Genomic DNA, 21271 nt, shown 5'->3' on the forward strand with positions numbered 1-21271 from the left:
CCGGCAGAAAGGAGGCAAGAAGATTTTTTGCTCTAAATTGAATGCCCATAGCTGAGACACGGTCGATCAGGATGGAATGATCGACCATGTCAAAAGCCGCTGATAAATCCAGCAGTATGAGCACTGCTGTGCCTCCCTGGTCTCTAATGAGTCTTATATCATATAAAATGTCTTATAAAATGCTGCTTCAGAGTGTACTCTAGACAGCAAACTACACCAGACACAACACAGTTGCAGACTGCATACTGTAGTATGTGGTGCACTGCGCACAACCATATACTGTGTCTATTAGCCAAACACAGGGTTAGATAGCCTGTTGTATTGGATAGTGCAGTATACACTTCACTAGAGAATACGCTGTACTAAATACCAAACATAGCTAGATAGCGCACTATACTAGTGGCACACTGCACTAGAACACGCACACTGTATTCAAATTTAACCAGAGCTTTAAATGGGCTGCTACTGTCATGCACTGAGTGCCTGGAGTTCTGTAATGTGAAAGGAGGAGCACCAGCACCTCAATATAGGAACAGAACAGCACCAGAACTTTAATGTGAAAGGTGGAGCAGCAGCACTTCTCAGAGGGTTGCACTATTTATAATAGCGAGAGCAAAAGATACTCAGAGATAGTAAGTAATTACACCATTAAAACACAGCACTAGAGAGCACACTAGTAAATGGTGCAGTGTCGCAGACAGTCACTAGAAGGTACACTGTTCTAGTCAGTACGCTGTATTGGGTATCTCCCTTTACAAAACTGTATGTTACACTACACAGCACTATGCATGAAAGAGCACTTTACCAGGTGGCACACTGTACTAATTGGCTGTCTACACTAGACAGCACAATGCACTAGACAGGACAATGTAATAGCTTGTACACGTTACAATATGACACGCTGCACTACAGAGCACATTATAGTAGATGCTATACTACACTGCACACACCACTAGGAAGCACATTTCACTAAACAGTGCACTGCGTACCACAGCTAAGTACATGAATGAATGAATGAGAACAATCTTGTTCCGCGCAAACTTAGCCTGGTGGGCATCAAGGCGCCTAACAGAAAGAGTGGAATAGGAGCCGGGAACCAGGTTACAGATATGCCTCGGCAAATAGCCATGTCTTTAATGCCTTCCTGAACAGCGAGATGGACGGTTGAGTTTTAATTCAGAGGGGAGGGTGTTCCACATTTTAGGGGCCAAGGAGAAGAAGGCCCTTCCTCCCCATTTGGCTCTGCGAAAACGAGGCACCGACAGGAGTTTCTTGCTGGAGGAGCGAAGGCTCCTGCAAGGGACATAGGGAACCAGCAGAGCCCTAACGCCCCCAGCGCATTAGCCGGACAGCGCACCATAGACCAGGCACATGATCTTAAAAGAAATCCTGGACTGGATCGGGAGCCAATGCAGGCTCTTCCTAGCAGCTGTAGCGGACGAAAGCCTAGGGGCATCGAGCACAAATCTGGCCGACGTGTTCTGGACAGACTGCAGGCTTTGTATCAGGCCTTTATTTACGCCGGCGTATAGCGCGTCACAGTAGTCCAGCCGGGAGGCGACTAAGGCAACCACGATCTGTTTGCGGCCTTGCAGGGAAAGGTAGTGGGTAATTTTCCTGAGAGTCCTAATAACACCCCAGCAGGTGGCGACAGTCCTGTTTACCTGCTGTGTCATAGAAAGCGAGGGGTCGATCATCACGCCCAAGTTACGTGCTGAGTTCGTGGGTGATGCACAGGTTCCAAGGGATGATGGCCACCAGTCATTTGACCAAATGTCCTGATTTTCACCGAAAATCAGGACCTCGGTTTTCTCTCCGTTCAGCTTCAGTGAATTTAAGATCATCCACTGCGAGACTGCCTCCATGCAGTTCCTGAAGCTGACAGCAGAGGTACTAGCCGAGTGGGAGAGGGACACCATAATCTGGGTGTCATCGGCGTACGATACCACCTCCATCCCATAAGATCTTACTAACCTGGCCAGTGGGGCCACATAGATGTTAAATAGCGTGGGGCTCAAGGCTGACCCCTGTGGGACCCCACATTGCACAGATATGGGCGGGGATAGAAACTCTCCCAGTTTGACCTTCTGTTCCCTCTGGTCAAGAAAGGAGGCCAGGAGGCTCAGTGCCGGGCCTTCTACCCCTATTCCCCTGAGGCGGGATGTTAGAATAGAGGGGGACAGGGTATCAAAGGCTGCTGTCAGGTCGAGCAGGGCCAGAAGGGTGGTATGGCCCTGGTCGACCTTCTTGCGGATGTTATTGAGCACAAAAGTGAGCACTGACTCCGTGCTGTTAAACCTTCGGAAACCATGTTGTGACTGGTCCAGGAAGCCAGAGGTGTCCAAGAAAGCCGTCAAATGCAGGTTGAGGTGTGTCTCAAGCATCTTTGCTGGGGCGGGAAGCAGGGAAATAGGCCGGAAGTTCTTTAATATCTCTGGGTCTCAAGTCGGTTTTTTTAGCAGAGGCTTAACCACTGCACTCTTCCAGGAGGATGGAAAGATGCCCTCCGTCATGGCACGATTCATCACGTCGAGGAGGGGCGGCAGTAAGACTTCTATACAGTGTTTAAGAATTTTGAGGGGACATGGGTCCAATGGGGAGCCAGATTTAGTCTTACTTAAAAGCAGGTCTAATTGCTGGAGGGTAAGGAGAGGGAAATTAGACAGGCTAGCAGGGGGGTCCGTTGTCCGAGATTCTATGGATAGTGGGGCCAAGGGGAGGGGAAAACCCAACAGGTCCCTTTGCGATTCGAGGGAGGCATAGATTTCAGCTATTTTAGAGTGAAAGAATAGGGAGATCTTGTCACACAGCTCTTGGGAACCAACAAAGGGGTGGGGAATTTGCATGGTGCACAGGGAATCTACAATTTTAAACAGTTCCCTCAGGAAGTAAGGGAAGTGGATAGGTTGGAAAAGTAGGCCTGCTTTTCCTTAATTACCTCGGTTTTGTACTCTCTAAGCAGGTGTTTATGCTTTTCCCTCTCCCGGCTATCCCAACTCACTCGCCAGAGCCTCTCCTGTTTCCTACAGCCCTGTCTTAGGAGTCTGAGGGTTTCTGAAAACCGAGGGCAGAGGGTCTCTTCCTAGCAGAATAGCGGTATGAGGCGGGGGCTAGGAGATCCACTGCGGTAACAATAGAGTTGGAGAATTCAAGCGCAGCCATATTGACATCCTTCAGAGAGGCTGGCATAGCGTTCGGGATAAGGGGGGCTAGGGTATCATTGGAGATTTTCCTATAGTTCCGCTTAGGTTCCAGTTTCCTGGGAACACTTAACCTAATGGAGGGAGGGGGTGATTTAAATTCCAAGGGGACAGGGGAGGAGCTTCGCGGGCAACCAAGATGGCCGCGTAAGCTCGGAGCTCCGCGGACCTTCCGATCCTCCTCATCTATCCTGTCTGAAATCCTGTTCCACGAGGGTGGATTCTTATTGCTGATGGTCCACTGAGGCGGGAACTGCCTTCTGTTTTCGACTCGGTGGTTCCTACGCTGAGCGACGTCGAGTGGAACTCCGTGCCGGGACTGTGCCATTGTCTCTCCGGTCTTCGTCACTCCGCACGATTGGACTGCGGAGTGCGTGCCTGTTATCTCTGCTGGCGGAGTACTAATGCCTACAGGGCGTTCCTTTGTCAGCCTGGTCTAACTGTTTAGCTCGGGCTTCTCCTTGGCTCGCTGGGCTCGGGCTTGGCTGGTGCAGTCCTTTGTCCTCATCGGAACCAACATGGCGGGCAGAGGGGACCCCGACAAGACATCAAACAGGGGTGTCCACGGGAAAACACAGTCGCAGCAGAGTAAAATTGAGCGATATGTCCAGCCGAAGACGCCGCCTGCCACGGGATCCTCTGCCAAGAGCCTTCCACCTACGGGCTCGCCCGACGGCTCCGAGCCTACCCTGAGTGACATTATGGGTGCCATCACCAGTTTTCGGGCGGACATGCAACAGCAACATGAGATCTTGACCCACAAGGTGGACACCATGGCTGTTGATCTGACTCTCATTAGAGCCGACCTGGGCAAGACTAATGATAGAGTGAAGACACTGGACATTAAGACCTCCAGCCTAACGGCCGACGTCTCGGACCTGCAAACCGAGGTCCGGAACCTGCGGATGACTGCTGACCAATTCTCGAGGAGGCTGGAGGACTTTGAGGGACGTGCCAGGCGGCAGAACGTCCGCATTGTTGGTGTCCCGGAGGGATCGGAGGAAGCGGCTACGGACCTCTTTGTGGAAGAACTGATAAAGACCCATTTGGCACCGTCTGGCCTTAGTAACTTTTTCTCAGTAGAACGTGCCCACCGAGTGCCGGGCGGCCCGCCAAAGTCGGGCGTGGCGCCTAGGCCCATCGTGGCACGACTTCTTAACTTTCGGGACCGGGATGCGGTCCTGCAAGCTTCCAGACGGCATGGACCGCTTCAGTACCAGAACGCCGAAATACACTTCTACCCGGACTTTACCAGGACGGTACAGCGGCAGCGCCAGAGCTTTGCGGGAGTGAAGCGGAGACTGCGTGATATGGGATATAAATATTCCATGATGTTTCCTGCCAAGCTCCGGATTGAGCATGAGGGCCGTGCCCTGTTCTTTGACTTTGCCGAGAATGTGAGTGAATGGTTGGACACTTTGTCGCCGCGTCGGGACGCTCGAGATGAACAAGATGGAGGTGCGGCCGGTGGCCCGGATCTATGAGACTTGGCTCTTTGTGGGGACACCAGCGTTTGCTGATCCCGCTTCATGAGACTGTTGGGTATTGTTTCTTAATTGACCCTGTTGACTTTCCTGTCGTTCAATGGAGGGTGGCGGGAGGTGTTCGCGGAGATTCTTACTCCTCTGGGTCTCTATTTTTGTAGAGTAGTTTTTGGGGCGACAGGCACACTGCTAGTTGGGGGGGCTTTTTAGTCTGATGCAGGGGTGCAGGGTGGGGGGTGCAACTATGCAAGTTTATTTGTTTGTTCGTTCTTTCTCTTATCTTTCCTTCAGGCAATGGATCGTGTTTACTGCTGTTTACTTGATGGTTGGGTTGGCTGGGATTGGGTGGGACGGGTTGCGGGATGATGGGGGGTAGGAGATTAAAAGTGATCAGTTGGAATGTTAATGGGTTGGGTGACCGTGTTAAGAGAGGGGTGGTTATTCAACTGCTTAAGAGACACATGGCCGATGTTGTGCTTTTACAAGAGACGCATTTGGTGGGAAACTCTTGCAAGGCTCTTAACCGAAAAGGCTACAAGATGGTGGCCCACTCTGGGTTCTCTTCGGGCTCCCGGGGGGCGGGTATCCTGGTGCGTGCGTCCCTTCCCCTTGAGATAGACGTCACTGTGATTGATGAGAGGGGGCGCTACGCTGCAGTGGCGGGAAGATGGGAAGGGCGTTCCCTAGCGTTACTTTCGGTTTATGTTCCCCCGGGCCTGCAATCTAGTACCTTCCAAGACCTTGGTGGCGCCATTTTGTCCTTGCCCGCTGGCCTACTGATAATGGGGGGTGACTTCAATTCAGTCTGCTCTGGTTCCCTGGACCGTCAACCGCCGAGAGATCTCCGCAGTTCCCAACTGTGGTTGCCTTCCTTTCTTGATTCCATGGGTCTGGTGGACACTTGGCGACTATTACATCCTGTGCTCCGCCAATTCTCTTTCCTTTCGGGTGCCCATGGGAGTCTCTCCCGTATAGACTACGTTCTTACCCTTGCTGCACATGCGTCTGCCGTGTCTGAGGCTCGTTTTTTGGCACGGGGTATTTCCGACCACTCCCCGTTGTGGGTCTCGTTTGATTTTAACATCGTCCTGTCTGACCGTCCGGTGGCGGTCAACCCATGGTATTTCCGTAATTTCAAGACTTGTGCACTCCTTGCTAAGGCCATCGACCTCTATTTCTTGGAGAATGTGGGCTCGGTTGGCTCGGCTCTCACTTTGTGGGAGGCATTTAAGACTGTGTTGAGGGGTGAGGCTCTTGCTCTCATTGCGGAGGCCAGGCGAGTCAGAGATGCCGACCTCGCGTGTGTTGAGGACGAGGTTTTGCGCCTCGAGTCCCGATTGGGACCCGAGCCCGACCCCTCTCTTTTGCATGACCTTTCCCTTAAACAAGCGGAGTACCATGATCTCGCCACGAATGCTGCCATTACCCTAGCCAAAGAACAGCAAGGTCGTATCTATGACGTTGGTGATAAAGCCGGGAAACTGCTGGCTTGGCTAGACAGGCGCGAGATGGCTAGCCGTGTGGTGCCTGAGATTCTGGGCGATGACGGTGTGGCCGTCACGGACCCGAGTGCCATTGCCGAGTCGTTTGCTGGTTATTTCCGGGGTGTCTACACTTCCAACTCAGACCGCTCCAAGGCTGACTCGGCTGCGTTCCTCTCGACGATTGACCTTCCCTGTCTTTCTGAAGAGGACCGTGCCGACTTAGATCGAGACATATCCGCTGACGAGATCGCCTTGGCGATCCGAGCATTATGGTCGGGTAAAGCGACTGGCCCCAATGGTATCCCGGTCGAGTTATACAAAATTCGACCGGATGTGGTGTCCCCGCACCTGCGGACTATGTTTTTGAAGGCACGGGACGAGGGTCTCCTCCCCTTAGATCAGAGGTTGGCCACCATTGTGGTTATTCACAAAGAGGGAAAACCGAGAGACGTTTGCCGGTCCTATCGCCCCATCTCTCTCCTCAATGTGGAACCGAAGATCCTAGCCAAGCTGCTTGCCAATCGGTTGGTTGGAGTCATTAGTGATCTGGTACATCCGGACCAGTCGGGTTTTATCCCCCGCCGTAACACTGCCCTCAATCTGCGTCGGCTTCATGGTGTTATGGCCAGAGCTCACACCCTAGAGGAACCGGCGGTACTTGCTTCTCTCGACGCCACGATGGCTTTTGACTCCCTTGAGTGGAGTTATCTTTGGGCGGTGCTGGCAAAGCTGGGATTTGGACCGGTCTTTCGGAGTTGGGTGCAACTCCTTTACGCTTGCCCGCTGGCTAATGTCACAGTTAATGTCCGCGTGTCGGCGTCCTTTGCCCTTCACCGAGGTACCAGACAGGGTTGCCCCCTGTCACCTCTCCTGTTTGCTCTGGCCTTGGAGCCGCTTGCGGCCATGCTACGTGTACACCCGGACTTACATGGTATAACCTGGGCCCCGGGCTTTGAAGATAGAGTTTCTCTTACGCAGATGACATTCTGCTCTACCTTACTTCCCCCTGCAAGTCGCTCATTGTGGCATGCGATGTTCTCAGGCTGTTTGGACGCCACTCTGGCCTGGTCATCAATTGGGCCAAGTCTTCCCTTTACATCCTAAAGGGAGACACACCGCGCCTCCCCAGAGGTTGCAATATCCAGATGGCCGGACAGGGCTTTAAGTACCTGGGAATATACATATCCGGTAGTTCTAAGGCGCGATACGATCACAATCTCCTCCCCCCTCTCCAGCGGCTACGGAGAGACGTGGATAGTTGGCGCAGGCTCCCGCTCTCGCTCCTGGGCCGGGCAGCATTGTTTAAAATGATGTCCTTGCCCAGATTTCTGTATGCTTTACAGAACACTCAGGACCCGGTTCCGGCCCGCTATTTTCGAGAGATCAAGAGCTTGCAACGCGCCTTGCTCTGGGAGGGTCGCCCCCGTGTCGCCATCCATAAACTCACATTGCCGTGGTACGATGGAGGCATCGCCCTGCTGGATGTACGTCGGTACTACTGGTCCTCTCAGCTCACTGCTATCAACCACGGTTTTTATGGCCCTGTGGATAGCCCAGCCTACGCAATGGACAGGTGGCTTCTACGCGGTGGCAACTACTATCGTGCACTGTATTCCAGATCCTTTGATCGGCGCCTCTCAGGCCCGACCAAGGCTGCGGTTCACATTTGGCGGACGATTACTAAAGCGCAGGGTTGGCAGGGCAGACTGACTAGGTTTACCCCACTGTACGATTCTGATATCTTGGGCAGGCTGTGGCATACCAAGGGCTTTGACAAATGGGATCTCATCGGTATTTCCAGGGTGGACGATATGGTCATTAAGGGTGAAGTTAAGACCTTTTCTCAGTTGCAGGCCGAATATCACTTGGGCGGTTCTGAGTTTTTCCGCTACGCTCCGCTGAGACATGCGTTGACCTCTGCCAAGCCGGCGGAGGGTGAGATCCCCGAAAGCTCCCCCTTGGAGGACAGGATTCTGGATGGCCATATGCCTGACAGTGCTATTTCCCTGTCCTATAAGAAATTGATCAATGTTCGAACCGACCTCCTCCTGTGCTTGCGAGATCAATGGACGGCGGACGGCCTGGAACTTGACGATGAGGACTGGCAAAGTGCAGTGTCCTCTCCTAAGGAGGTCGCTATCTCCTCACGCTTCCGACTGGTACAATTCAAAATCCTTCACCGGGTGTATGTCACCGGCCCCCGACTCTTGCATATGGGGTTTTCGCCCGATGGCCTTTGTCGTCGGGGTTGTGGTGCTCTCGCAACCTTTTTACATATTCTGTGGGAATGCCCCGTCATTGCCCCCTACTGGGAGAGAGTGCACCGGATTATGGGAGAGGTGACTGGGGTTGTGCTGGCTGCAGAGGCGCGGAGGTGTCTCCTTAACGTTTGGGAACCGTCTGACCATAACACGGCACAGACTCGTTGGGTGACATTGGGCAATATGGTTGCTAAGCGTGATATTGCTCAAAAGTGGGGCGCTGCTACAGCCCCCCTGGTGGTACAATGGAAAGCCAACATGGACTGGTGCATGTTTAGAGAGAAGACGGTCTATGTTGCCAGGGGGAGGCCTCAGACGTGGAATAAAGTGTGGGGGGCATGGAATGCATACAGGGGAGAAGTGTGTTTACCGCCGGAACCTGTCCCCCTGGACGAACACCTATCACCGTAACCTGTGACACCAACTGTTTTATGATGTTTGTAACTCTCCTTCTCTTTCCTTCCCCCCCCCGTCCCTATCCTACCATTCATTCTATTATCGAATCTCTACCTGTCCTCCCCTGCCTATGGCCGACTCCTGTACTTCACTGCTGCTCCATTGCCACTCTTACGCGCCCTTTGGCGTTTCTTTTCTTGGTTTAGTTATCTTGTTATTAAAAATTAAAAAACAACCTGTAATGTTCTGATGTAAATCGCCTTGCACTATTCTCCTCCTGATTCTATGCTGCCTTGCCTCCGGGATGTTAGGCTGAATAGCTGTGTGCTCTTTTCTAATAAAGGTTTTAAAAACTTTAAAAAAAGAAAAAAATTCCAAGGGGACAGCTAGGTGGTCAGACCATACCAGGGGGATGGGAGAACCTGTCGTTAGTCTATGGTCATTTGTAAATACCCCGTCTAGAGTGTGACCAGCCCGATGAGTAGGGCTGTTGACCAATTGCCGAAGACCGCATGCGGCCAAGGAGTCCAGAAGGGAGAGGGATTCACTAGAGCCTGGGGGTCTTCGAGATGGAAGTTCAGGTCTCCCATAACAGTCAGATGGGGGTAACCAAAATAGGGTTCTAGGATGTTCAGTAGATTCTGACTGAACTCAGACCTGGGTCCCGGGGGTCTGTAGATTACAATACCAGCAAATAAGAAAGAAAAGGGGGAGGTTAACAGAACACTGCTTTAGGCAGAGCAGGACAACATTGAGGACACTGTAATGTAAAGCACCCTGCATTCTGCAGTACACTTGACTAACACGGCACAAGGCAACACACAAGGCTATACAGCAAATTGCAATGTACTAGAGTACTAAACAGCACACTGTACTATATTGTGCACAGCGCCGGTGATCCCACGATACTGTATGGCATACTGCACCATTTATTAAACTGTATGGATAATACACTATACTAGACAACATACTGCACATAACAGAAGAATGTTCTAGATGTTAGTACCAAACAGCAAACTACTGGACAGCATTGAGTACTAGGAAGTTAGTACAGCACACTTACTGTACTAAAAGGCACTATGACCTAGAATGCACTTTGCCCAAGAGAACACAGTGTACTAGAAGAGACATTGCTGTAGGCACCACTGTGCAACAGACAATAATGTACTAGACAGCACAGCGCACTGGAAGCCACACTAAAATGCACAGCACACTGTAGTAGACAGTATACTGCACTAGTGACCCTACAGAACCTGATGGTATACTGTACTGGGCAGGGAGCACACAGTAATAGATGGCACTCTGCACTAAAACACACAGTGCACTAGTTGACACACTGCACTAGACAGAATACTGTAATAAAAAGCACACTGATGGTGCACGGAACTAGACAGAACAGCTCACACGCCAGTGGTCTGTACTAGACAATAAACTGTGCTACAAAGCATATCATATTAGAATATTAGACATGTTGTGTAGTACATTGGGTACACTATACTAGACCGCACTAGATGGCACAATGCTCCAGTCAGCACAACACGCTAGGCAGAGCCCCCCACAGCACAACATGATACTGAACTACATCAAGGAGTGGGAAACAGTTTTTACAACAAAGTCTTTACCACACAATGCCTTTACCATGTGGCCTCTGTATTCATACCTTTACCATGCAGGTAGTTGTGCCTTTACCCCCGCCCACCAAACACAGCAGCAACAGCAACAACAACCTCAAGTGCATCCTGCTCAACACCCGCTCCGTCCACAAACACGCCGTCGAACTCTGGGACCTCCTCGACACAACAGCACCGGACGTCGCCTTCCTCATGGAAAGCTGGATGAACGCTTCCTCGGCCCCGACATCACCATAGCCATCCCAGACGGCTACAAAATCACCCGGAAGGACCGCGTCAACCAAACCGGAGGAGGAGTCACCATCGTCTACAGGAACACCATCAACATCACGACCAACATCGAAGACACACTCTCCGGCGCCGAACACCTACACTTCCAGATTCACACAGACTCCAAAACCACCCTTAGAGGAACGCTCATCTACAGACCCCCGGGCCCGCGCACACAATTCAGCGAAACCATTGCCGACTTCATCAGCCCGCATGCCCTAGCCTCACCAGAATACATCCTCCTAGGGGACCTGAACTTCCTCCTGGAGAAAAACAACGACAGCAGCACCTCCACCGTGCTCGACAACCTCGCCAACCTCGGACTCAAACAACTGGTGAACACCCCCACCCACCTCGCCGGCCACACGCTCGACCCCATCTTCTCCGCCAGCAACCACGTCTCCTTCAGCCACTCCACCATACTACACTGGACCGACCACAGATGCATCCACTTCACCTGCGAAAAGAATACATCGCACCACTGCACACGACAAATCCCCTGCAGATGCTGGAGCAATATCACCACAGACCAGCTCCTCTCATCACTAAACCAGAACCCGCCAGCCGACACAGCGAACACCAACGAAGCAGCCCACAACCTTGCACAGTGGATCACCTACTGCGCCGACGACCTCGCCCCACTGAAGAACCCCCCAAGCAAGACAGGCAACAGGAAAACATCATGGTTCACAGACGCCCGCAAAGAATCAAAGAAATCCTGCCAAACCCTTGAAAAAACCTGGCGCCACGAACGGACAACAGAAAACCTGACAGCCCTCAAGAACGCCACTCGGGAACACCACCAGCTGATCCGCACCACCAAAAGGGCATTGTTCAAAGAGCTGCTAGACAACAACACCCACAACAGCACGGAACTCTTCAGCATCGTCAAAGAGCTCTCCAACCCCAGCGCCAGCAACAGCAACATCACACCATCACAAGACCTCTGCAACTCCCTCGCCACATTCTTCCACCGCAAGATCACAGATATACACGGCAGCTTCGGACACCAGACTCCGCCTCCAGTCACCGAACCAACGACCCCCACCACCACCCTCAGCACCTGGATACCCATCAGCACTGAAGACACCACCCACGTCATGAACACTCCGGCTCCCCCTCGTACCCATGCCCCCATCATATCTTCAACAAAGCCGACATCATCATCGCACCCCACCTCCGGAATGTCAATAACAACTCCTTCTCGTCAGCCACCTTCCCTGAGAGCTGGAAGCACACCGAAATCAATCCCCTTCTGAAAAAATCCACGACAGACCCCAAAAACTTCCGCCTCATTTCTCTTCTTCCCTTCCCGGCAAAAGTAATCGAGAAGACCATCAATAAACAGCTGACTGCATTCCTCGAGGCAAACAACTCGCTCGACCCGTCCCAGTCCAGATTTCGAGCCAACCACAGCACCGAGACCGCCCTCATCGCAGTCACCGACGACATAAGGACCATGATGGACACTAGAGAAACAGCCGCTCTCATCCTCCTGGACCTCTCGGCAGCCTTCAATACCGTATGCCACCGCACCCTAATAACCAGGCTCTTCAACACTGGGATCCAAGGAAAGGCCCTGGACTGATCACCTCGTTCCTCTCCGGCAGAACCCAGAGAGTCCGCATCCCTCCCTTCCGCTCAGCGGCCACCAAGATCATCTAAGGCAACCCGAAGGCTCCTCGCTCAGTCCAACCCTCTTCAATGTCTACATGACCCCCCTCGCCGCCATCGCACGCAAACACAACATCAACATCATCTCCTATGCCGACGACACCCAGCTGATACTCTCTCTCACCAAAGACCCAGCCACCGCCAAGAACAACCTCCAGGAAGGAATGAAAGAGGTTTCAGAATGGATGAAGCTCAGCCGCCTGAATCTGAACTCAGACAAGACGGAAGTCCTCATCCTCGGACAATCCCCACCCGCCTGGGACGACTCCTGGTGGCCCACGGCGCTGGGCTCCGCGCCGACACCCTCAGACCCCTCTCGCAACCTGGGATTCATCCTGGACTCCTCCCTCTCAATGACCAAGCAAGTCAATGCCGCCTCGTCCTCTTGCTTTTGCACCCTGCGCATGCTCCGAAAGATCTTCAAGTGGATCCCCACCGAAACCAGAAAGACCGTCACCCAGGCCCTCGTCACCAGCCGACTGGACTACGGAAACTCCCTATATGCAGGAACCACCGCCAAACTCCAGAAACTACCACAACGCATACAGAACGCCTCCGCACGACTCATCCTCGGCATCCCTCGCCACATCCACATATCGGCCCACCTAAGAAATCTGCACTGGCTCCCCGTCAGCAAGAGGATCATGTTGAGGCTCCTCACCCACACACACAAAGCGCTCCACGACATGGGCCCCGAATACCTCAACAACCGCCTCTCGTTTTACACCCCCACCCACCAGCTCCGCTCCGCCAGCCTCTCCCTCGCCACCGTCCCACGGATTTGCAGAACCACCACCGGAGGTAGATCGTTCGCCTACCTAGCAGCCAAAACAGGGAACTCCCTCCCTGCACACCTACGACTGACCCAGGACCACCTCACCTTCAGGAAACACCTCAAGACCTGGCTATTCGAGCAGTAGCAGCACCCCCCCCCCCCTCCCCCCCCTCAGCGCCTTGAGACCCTCACAGGTGAGTAGCGCGCTCTATAAATGCAGTGATTGATTGACTTTACCACGCATGCCTTTACCACACAGGTATTTGTGACTTTACCATGCACGTGTTTACTATGCATGTTGTTGTGCATTTACCAGAAGACTTTACCACACATGCCTTTACCACACATGTATTTGTACCTTTACCATGCATACCTTTACCATGCAGGTATTTGTGGCATTACCATAAGACTTTACAATGCATGTCTTTACCACACAGATATTTGTGCCTTTACCATGCATCGCTTTACCACACAGGTATTGGTGCCTTTACCACACATGTCTTTACCACACAGGGTTTTGTGCCTTTACCACGCATGCCTTTACCACACATGTATTTGTACCTTTACCATGCATACCTTTACCATGCAGGTATTTGTGGCTTTACCATAAGACTTTACCATGCTTGTCTTTATCACACAGATATTTGTGGCTTTATCATGCATGGCTTTACCACACAGGTATTGGTGCCTTTACCACACATGTTTTTACCACACAGGCTTTTGTGCCTTTACCACGCATGCCTTTACAACACAGGTATTGATGCCTTTACCACACGTCTTTCCCACACAGGTATTTGTGCCTTTACCACGCATGCCTTTACCACACAGGTATTGGTGCCTTTACCACACGTCTTTCCCACACAGGTATTTGTGCCTTTACCACGCATGTCTTTACCACATCGGTATTGGTGCCTTTACCACGCATGCCTTTACCACACAGGTATTTGTGCCTTTACCACGCATGCCTTTAACACACAGGTATTGGTGCCTTTACCACACGTCTTTCCCACACAGGTATTTGTGCCTTTACCACGCATGTCTTTACCACACCGGTATTGGTGCCTTTACCACGCATGCCTTTACCACACAGGTATTGGTGCCTTTACCACGCATGTCTTTACCACACAGGTATTTATGCCTTTACCACGCATGCCTTTACCACACAGGTATTGGTGCCTTTACCACGCATGTCTTTACCACACAGGTATTTATGCCTTTACCACGCATGCCTTTACCACACAGGTATTGGTGCCTTTACCACACGTCTTTCCCACACAGGTATTTGTGCCTTTACCACGCATGTCTTTACCACACCGGTATTGGTGCCTTTACCACGCATGCCTTTACCACACAGGTATTGGTGCCTTTACCACACGTCTTTCCCACACAGGTATTTGTGCCTTTACCACGCATGTCTTTACCACACAGGTATTTGTGCCTTTACCACGCATGCCTTTACCACACAGGTAGTGGTGCCTTTACCACACGTCTTTCCCACACAGGCATTTGTGCCTTTACCACGCATGTCTTTACCACACAGGTATTGGTGCCTTTACAACACATGTCTTTACCACACAGGTATTTATGCCTTTACCACGCATGCCTTTACCACACAGGTATTTGTGGCTTTACCACACATGCCTTTACCACACAGGTATTGGTGCCTTTACCACGCATGCCTTTACCACACAGGTATTGGTGCCTTTACCACGCATGCCTATACCACACAGGTATTGGTGCCTTTACCACGCATGTCTTTACCACACAGGTATTGGTGCCTTTACCACGCATGCCTTAACCACACAGGTATTTGTGCATACCAAATCAAAAGCAAAATATAACGAGTGTCCATGTAGGAAGAGTTTGAGCTTCATGAGGCAAGCAGAAACACTGAGCCAGAATACCCTGCTGAACGCTCAAGAAACATCACAAAACTCCCTATTCCCAATTAGGTATGAAGACCGATTTAGTTGAAGATTGCATTTTACATGTGAATCATTTTCAGTATGATGATATATTACCACATGTAGGGTGACTGCATCAAATCTTACAAGGCACATATTTTACCGGTTCAACCCTTGTGGATTTTGTATCAGAAAAGTGAGGGGAGAGAAGGAGATAAGAAAGAGAGAGAGAGAGAGGCGAGTGTAGTTGTGCACTGTGTGGTAGGGTGAACGTTAGCAAAGAGGCAATCTTAGTAACTGTTTGCATGCGCCCGGTCGTTTTAAATGAGCTAGGTCAGTGTAGGTGCATGCACTAGGCCAGTGGAGGTGTATGCACTAGGTCGGTTTACATGCATGAGCTTGGTCCGTGTACATGCATGCGCTAGGTAAGTGTAGGTGCATGTGCTAGGTCGGTGTAGGTGCATGTGCTAGGTCGGTGTAGGTGCATGTGCTAGGTCGGTGTAGATGCATGAGCTAGAACGGTGTAGGTGCATGTGCTAGGTCGGTGTAGGTGCATATGCTAGGTCCGTGTAGATGCCTGAGCTAGAACGGTGTAGGTGCATAAGCTAGACCAGTGTAGATGCATGTGCTAGGTAAGTGTAGATGCACTAGAGAGTGTTGTGCAGCTAATGCCGATCACTGAAGGAATTCCCCAATCAAGAGTGAAAATCTCAGAATAATGCACTAACTGATTTGCCCACAGTTGTTAATCGTAGCAGTATCATTAATTTGAGGTTTAAAATAATGCATCTGAATTTCCAATAAACTTAGGATGAATGTCTAAGGGGGAAGAATGATTTAAACCCCAGAAATGTGGCAACACACACAGAATGGGACGAAGTAAAATTTTAGAAAAAGCTGAAAAAGACAAAGGTTATAGACACAAATCATGTAATTGTATCCTGACTCACCTACAAATTACCATTAAATACCATAGAATGCAGTACCATGCCATACCACACCATACCATAACATTACATACCATCCCATACATACCACAATACCATACAATTCAATACCATAACATGTAATATCATAACATACAGAGCTGATAATTACCTTTATAACTCTTCACTGCCTCTGGGTGCTGAATCTTCACATCATTACACCTGTAATAAAACACACATCATCTTTGTATTATAGAGCAATGACAGCCACAGGAACAAAGGATGAACATCACATAAGACCCGCATTTGAAATAAAATTCAGTATTAAGAGCAGCGGCTGCGGACTAGAGCTCAGTGTGAGTTACTGTTCATACGCTACTGTCAAATCTCGAACGATATCCCAGAGTACCTTTAACATCTTATGACAGGATGCGGATCTTCTAAGGCAGATAGCTCAGTGAGACCAGTGTGCTTCATGCAATGTTTTGGAGTGCCTCAGCGTGGGTCTTCTAGGAGCGGCGTTTAGCTCAGTGAGCGGGGGGGGGGGGGGGGGGGCTGACTAACAGGTTCCATCTACTCATGGTGGAGTCTCGAGTATATACTTAATAAATACCTTCTTAACTGAGCTCCACGTGTATTCCTTCCAGAACCCACAACACTGCACTACCAGTCTGAACCTTGTCACTATCCTTCTACAACCTTGGAGGGATTAGCACACACCCTCTGTTACTGCAAACTCCAACATTACTGCTCCAGAACTATAGAGTACAAACCCCTCTATAAATATATCCTTAAGTTTACAAGAGGGCTCAGTGAGGGAAGTGCTGTCTGACCTGTAAAACACAACTGTGAATTCCAGCAAGGCAAACTCATCCTTTCATCCTTCTAGGGTTGTTTCACTGCACACCATCAAAGTGGAAAATATCCATTTTATTTACAGCAACGATAAATGCTCAAAAGTTTCAGTACTTTGGGAGATCTCTTCCCACACACCCTCACTAAGGAGGGAGACAGGCACACAATCACTGCCGCTGTAATCACAGTCATCACTGCTCTAGAACCTTGGAGGGATTAGCACACAACTGCTAACACTGTAATCATCATCATCACTGCTCTAGAACCTTGGTGGGATTAGCACACAACCGCTAACACTGTAATAACCATCATTACTGCTCTAGAACCTTGGTGGGATTAGCACACAACACTGTAATCACCATCATCACTGCGCTAGAGCCTTGGTGGTATTAGCACACAACCACTAGCACTGTAATCATCATCATCATCACAGTTCTAGAACCTTGGTGGGATTAGCACACACCTGCTACCACTGTAATCACAGCCATCACTGCTCTAGAACCTTGGTGGGATTAGCACACACCTGCTACCACTGTAATCACAGCCATCACTGCTCTAGAACCTTGGTGGGATTAGCACACAACCGCTAACACTGCAATCATCATCGTCATCATCATCATCATCACAGTTCTAGAACCTTGGTGGAATTAGCACACCGCTGTTAACACTGTTATCATCACCATCACAGTTCCAGAGCCTTGGTGGGATCAGGAAGCAATACGTACAACTTTAAACCCTTTCATCGTTGCTCTAGAACCTTGGACCAATAAACACACATCCCTGCCACTGTAAACTCTGTCTTTCCTGTTCTAGAACTTTTAATGAGATTAGAGCACTGTTGCAATCAAGGAATTATACTCTGTAGGCATGTAATGTAGTTTTTATGATAAAGTTTAATATGAGATAATAGTCTCTGTTGCAGGTTACAAATGTCATGTAAATGCCATATCAATTCCCCACTAGGAGAAGCCTCCTGCCACTCAGCCTGCTCTCTCTAACTGATCCCTCAGGCATACATAAACATTCTGTGACATCAAACACAAAGGTGGAGCAGCAGGTATCATGGCAACTAGGGAGAGAATGCATTATACCTAATTCAGGATATAACACGCACCATACTACCTCTGCAGAGAAGAGAATTCATGTCACTATACGATGTAACCTCGAGGCACTGTTACTTCTTAGGATTCTTCCTTCATTTCTGGCTGAACATGTCAGTGGCATCCATAGGATCTATCTGTGCATTTCTCCTATGGGGAATCCATAGGATCAGCATGGGCATTCATTTTTCTTAATGATATATAATTAATATTACCTTCTGGGCTCCTTCTTTGTGTATATGGTTGTGTGGAACAAGATGTGTTAAATAAGACCCCCACTGTGCACTGAAAGTCCCCATGTGCATGAGGATGTGCATCCAAAGTCCTTTATTCAATCCCAGGCTGCGGTTATGCTACACTTAAAATGTATCCATCAGATTATATCTTACTCAGCATCAGGCCTCGCAGGTCGACAATCGTGGCTACTGGCCGCGGGCGTGTACCAGCGCTGCCGGTGACTTTATTTTAATTTGCTTTCCAGCGGACTACGAGCTGGTTGTCAATTTTAAACGTGTACTTTTGTTTTCTTGCTGCATTGCGCCCGCATCTTACCTGCACTGTCTGACTTGCTGCTTACCTCGTTTTACTGCTCTAGACCCCGGTCCGCCCCGGCAGAGTGCCGTTTGCGCGGAGGGTCCCTGCACGAGCGTCACTTCCGGCTTACACCACATCCGCCCTGCCTCTCCACCGTGCAGGTGAGCGGTCTAGTGGTTAACGTCGACTAGTATTAATGGCAACCTGGAGGAAGCGCAGCGGACGAGCGCAGCGGGAGCGCCGACTTCGCGCCGAAGTCGCGCATAAGTCAAGCCCGTCTGCGTCCGTCCGCGGCCGACCGGGGCTAGGGGCCATGCATGCTGCTCAACGTATTACTTATACCTCCCTCGAACTTCGTTCTTGTTATACCCGTGCTCTTCCATCCCCTCACACGATTGCCATTGCTCAGACATATGGTATTTTTTCTTCTCTCTCACCCTGCACCCTTTTGGCTGCTCCCTCTACTACCTTTCCCTCCAACTCTACCTCTCCCACGCTTCCCAGGCCTAGCTCCTCTGGTACGCGCTCCATTTCAGTCATGTACCTGAACACCCGTTCTCTCCCCAAACATCAGCTTGAGGTCTTTCAACTTCTCGAGGCTGGCAACGTTGACATCCTGCTCCTCGTTGAAACCTGGCTACATGCGGACTCATGTCCTGACATTTTGGCCGCAATACCCCCGGGCTACTACATCCTCCATTCCAACAGGACCTCTGGTAGACCGGGTGGGGGAGTTGCTGCCATCATTCGCTCCAACTTGCAATTCACCTCTTCCACAATCACTCCTATATTGAACTCCGACATTCTTATGTTGAAATTCTCTTCTCCCAAACATTCCTTTATTTGTGTCTTAGTGTATCGCCCCCCTGTCAACATGCCCTCTTTTCCATCTTTGTTCAGCGATCTCATTTCGCAACTAACCATCAACTCTGCTAGGATCCTGGTCATTGGTGACTTTAATTACTGGCCATCCGACCCTTCTGAATCCTCTGTGTCACTTGACTTTTCTGGTCTTTTATCTGGCCTTAATCTCTTCCAACATATTTCTGTTCCGACTCACAACAAGGGCCACACCCTGGATCAGGTGTGGACCACCAACTTGGATATTTCTTCTCCTTTGGTGTACCCCTGTACCTGGTCCGATCACTTTTTTATTTCTTTTACGCTACAAATCATTGCACCCTCCCGCCCCCCTCCAGCCTTTAATTTTTCCGCTCGTAATTGGAAGCACGCCAATACTTCTTTGTTCCATTCGACCCTTGCTTCCACTCTACCCCCTAGTCACCCCGATCTGAACTCCCAAGCAGCCGCATTGGACCAATGGTTGTCTCATGCCAGTGACGCAGTCGCCCCAGTCAAATCCATCAAATCGAAGCGACCCCACGACGCTCAGCGCTGGTTCACTGACCAACTTAAGGCCAGCAAACTCCTTCTTCGCCAGGCTGAGCGCCGTTGGAGGCGTAACTATGATCCTTCACTCAAGTCTGTCTACACTGACTTACTTAAATCCTACAAAACATCCATCATCCTGGCTAAATCTGCTTATTTTTCTCAAAAAGTAATCAACTCTGCTTCCAAAACTAAAGAAATTTTCTCAATTGTCGCTGAACTTTCCTTACCCGACCGCGTTACACCTCAGCCTCAGCCATCACAAGCTTTGTGCGACTCCCTCAATTCTTTTTTTATTGATAAAATTGTTACAATTAAAAACAATATTCCCCCTACCACTACTTCTCACACCAGTGCCCTTCCTCCTTTAAATCCTCACTCCCTGAATGTTTTTCCTCCGATTTCTTTAGACACCTTCCGCTCTCTTCTCTCGGCTGTGGGCTCAGGCTCTCCCAAGGATTGCTGTCCCCCCCAAATCCTTAGAGATGCCTTTATGGCATGTCCTGACCCCCCTCTGGACCTCCTAAACCGCTCACTTTCCATAGGCTCTGTCCCCAATACTTTCAAAAGCGCTGTGGTGGTACCTATTCTGAAAAAACCCGGTTCCGACCCCGCGGTACTGGGCAATTACCGTCCTATTTCCCTTCTCCCTTATCTCGGGAAGGTCTTGGAAACCTATGTCACCCGTTGCCTTAGTTCTTTCATCGAGGAGACTCATTTCCTCGATGACCAACAGGCAGGTTTCAGACCCTCCCATTCTACGGAGGCAGTGGTGACAGCGGTCATGGACACGCTGAGACAGGGGGCAGATAAGAACTTGGCCCAGGCCCTGGTATTACTTGATCTCTCGGCCGCTTTCGACACGGTCGACCACGACATTTTGGTCGACCGTGTCAGAAATGCTGGGATCTCGGGCCTGGCCCTGTCTTGGATTGTGTCCTTTCTCCAACTCCGGACCCAATCTGTTCACCTATCCTCCTTTTCTGCCCCTTCCACTTCACTTTCTTGTGGTGTCCCCCAGGGTTCTGCCTTATCTCCCCTTCTGTTCAATCTCTATATGCAGCCTCTTCTGGTCTCCCTCCGTCACTCTTCTGTTACCACTTTTAATTATGCAGATGACCTGCAACTTATCTTTCCTATTGACTCTTCCCCTCTCTCCCGCTCTAATTTCCAATCCACCATGCTTTCCATCTATGAGTGGATGAACTTCAGTCAGCTGAAGCTCAATCCTAGTAAGACAGAGCTGGTCCTGATCGGTGGGCTCCCTCATCCTTGGACTGCCAACTTCTGGCCGCCTGCCCTCGGCCCTTCCCCTTGCCCAGTTGACTCCGTGAAGAGCTTAGGTGTTGTCATCTCCAGTGATCTCTCGATGCGGCCGCACATTAATG

General features: G+C 50.4%; 1 protein-coding gene across 1 annotated transcript in view; it reads right to left on the minus strand.

Annotated features, from left to right (window-relative positions):
• Positions 1 to 21271, minus strand: part of LOC147668159 (E3 ubiquitin-protein ligase TRIM39-like) — a 155922-nt gene that overhangs the window by 64610 nt on the left and 70041 nt on the right. Inside the window, exon 5 of the mRNA XM_086948738.1 lies at positions 16178 to 16227. Coding sequence (XP_086804864.1) covers positions 16178 to 16227 — 50 coding nt within the window. The remainder of the gene's footprint in view (positions 1 to 16177; positions 16228 to 21271) is intronic.

This window comes from Lissotriton vulgaris, unplaced genomic scaffold, assembly GCF_964263255.1.
Source record: "Lissotriton vulgaris unplaced genomic scaffold, aLisVul1.2 SCAFFOLD_695, whole genome shotgun sequence".
Taxonomy (NCBI): domain Eukaryota; kingdom Metazoa; phylum Chordata; class Amphibia; order Caudata; family Salamandridae; genus Lissotriton; species Lissotriton vulgaris.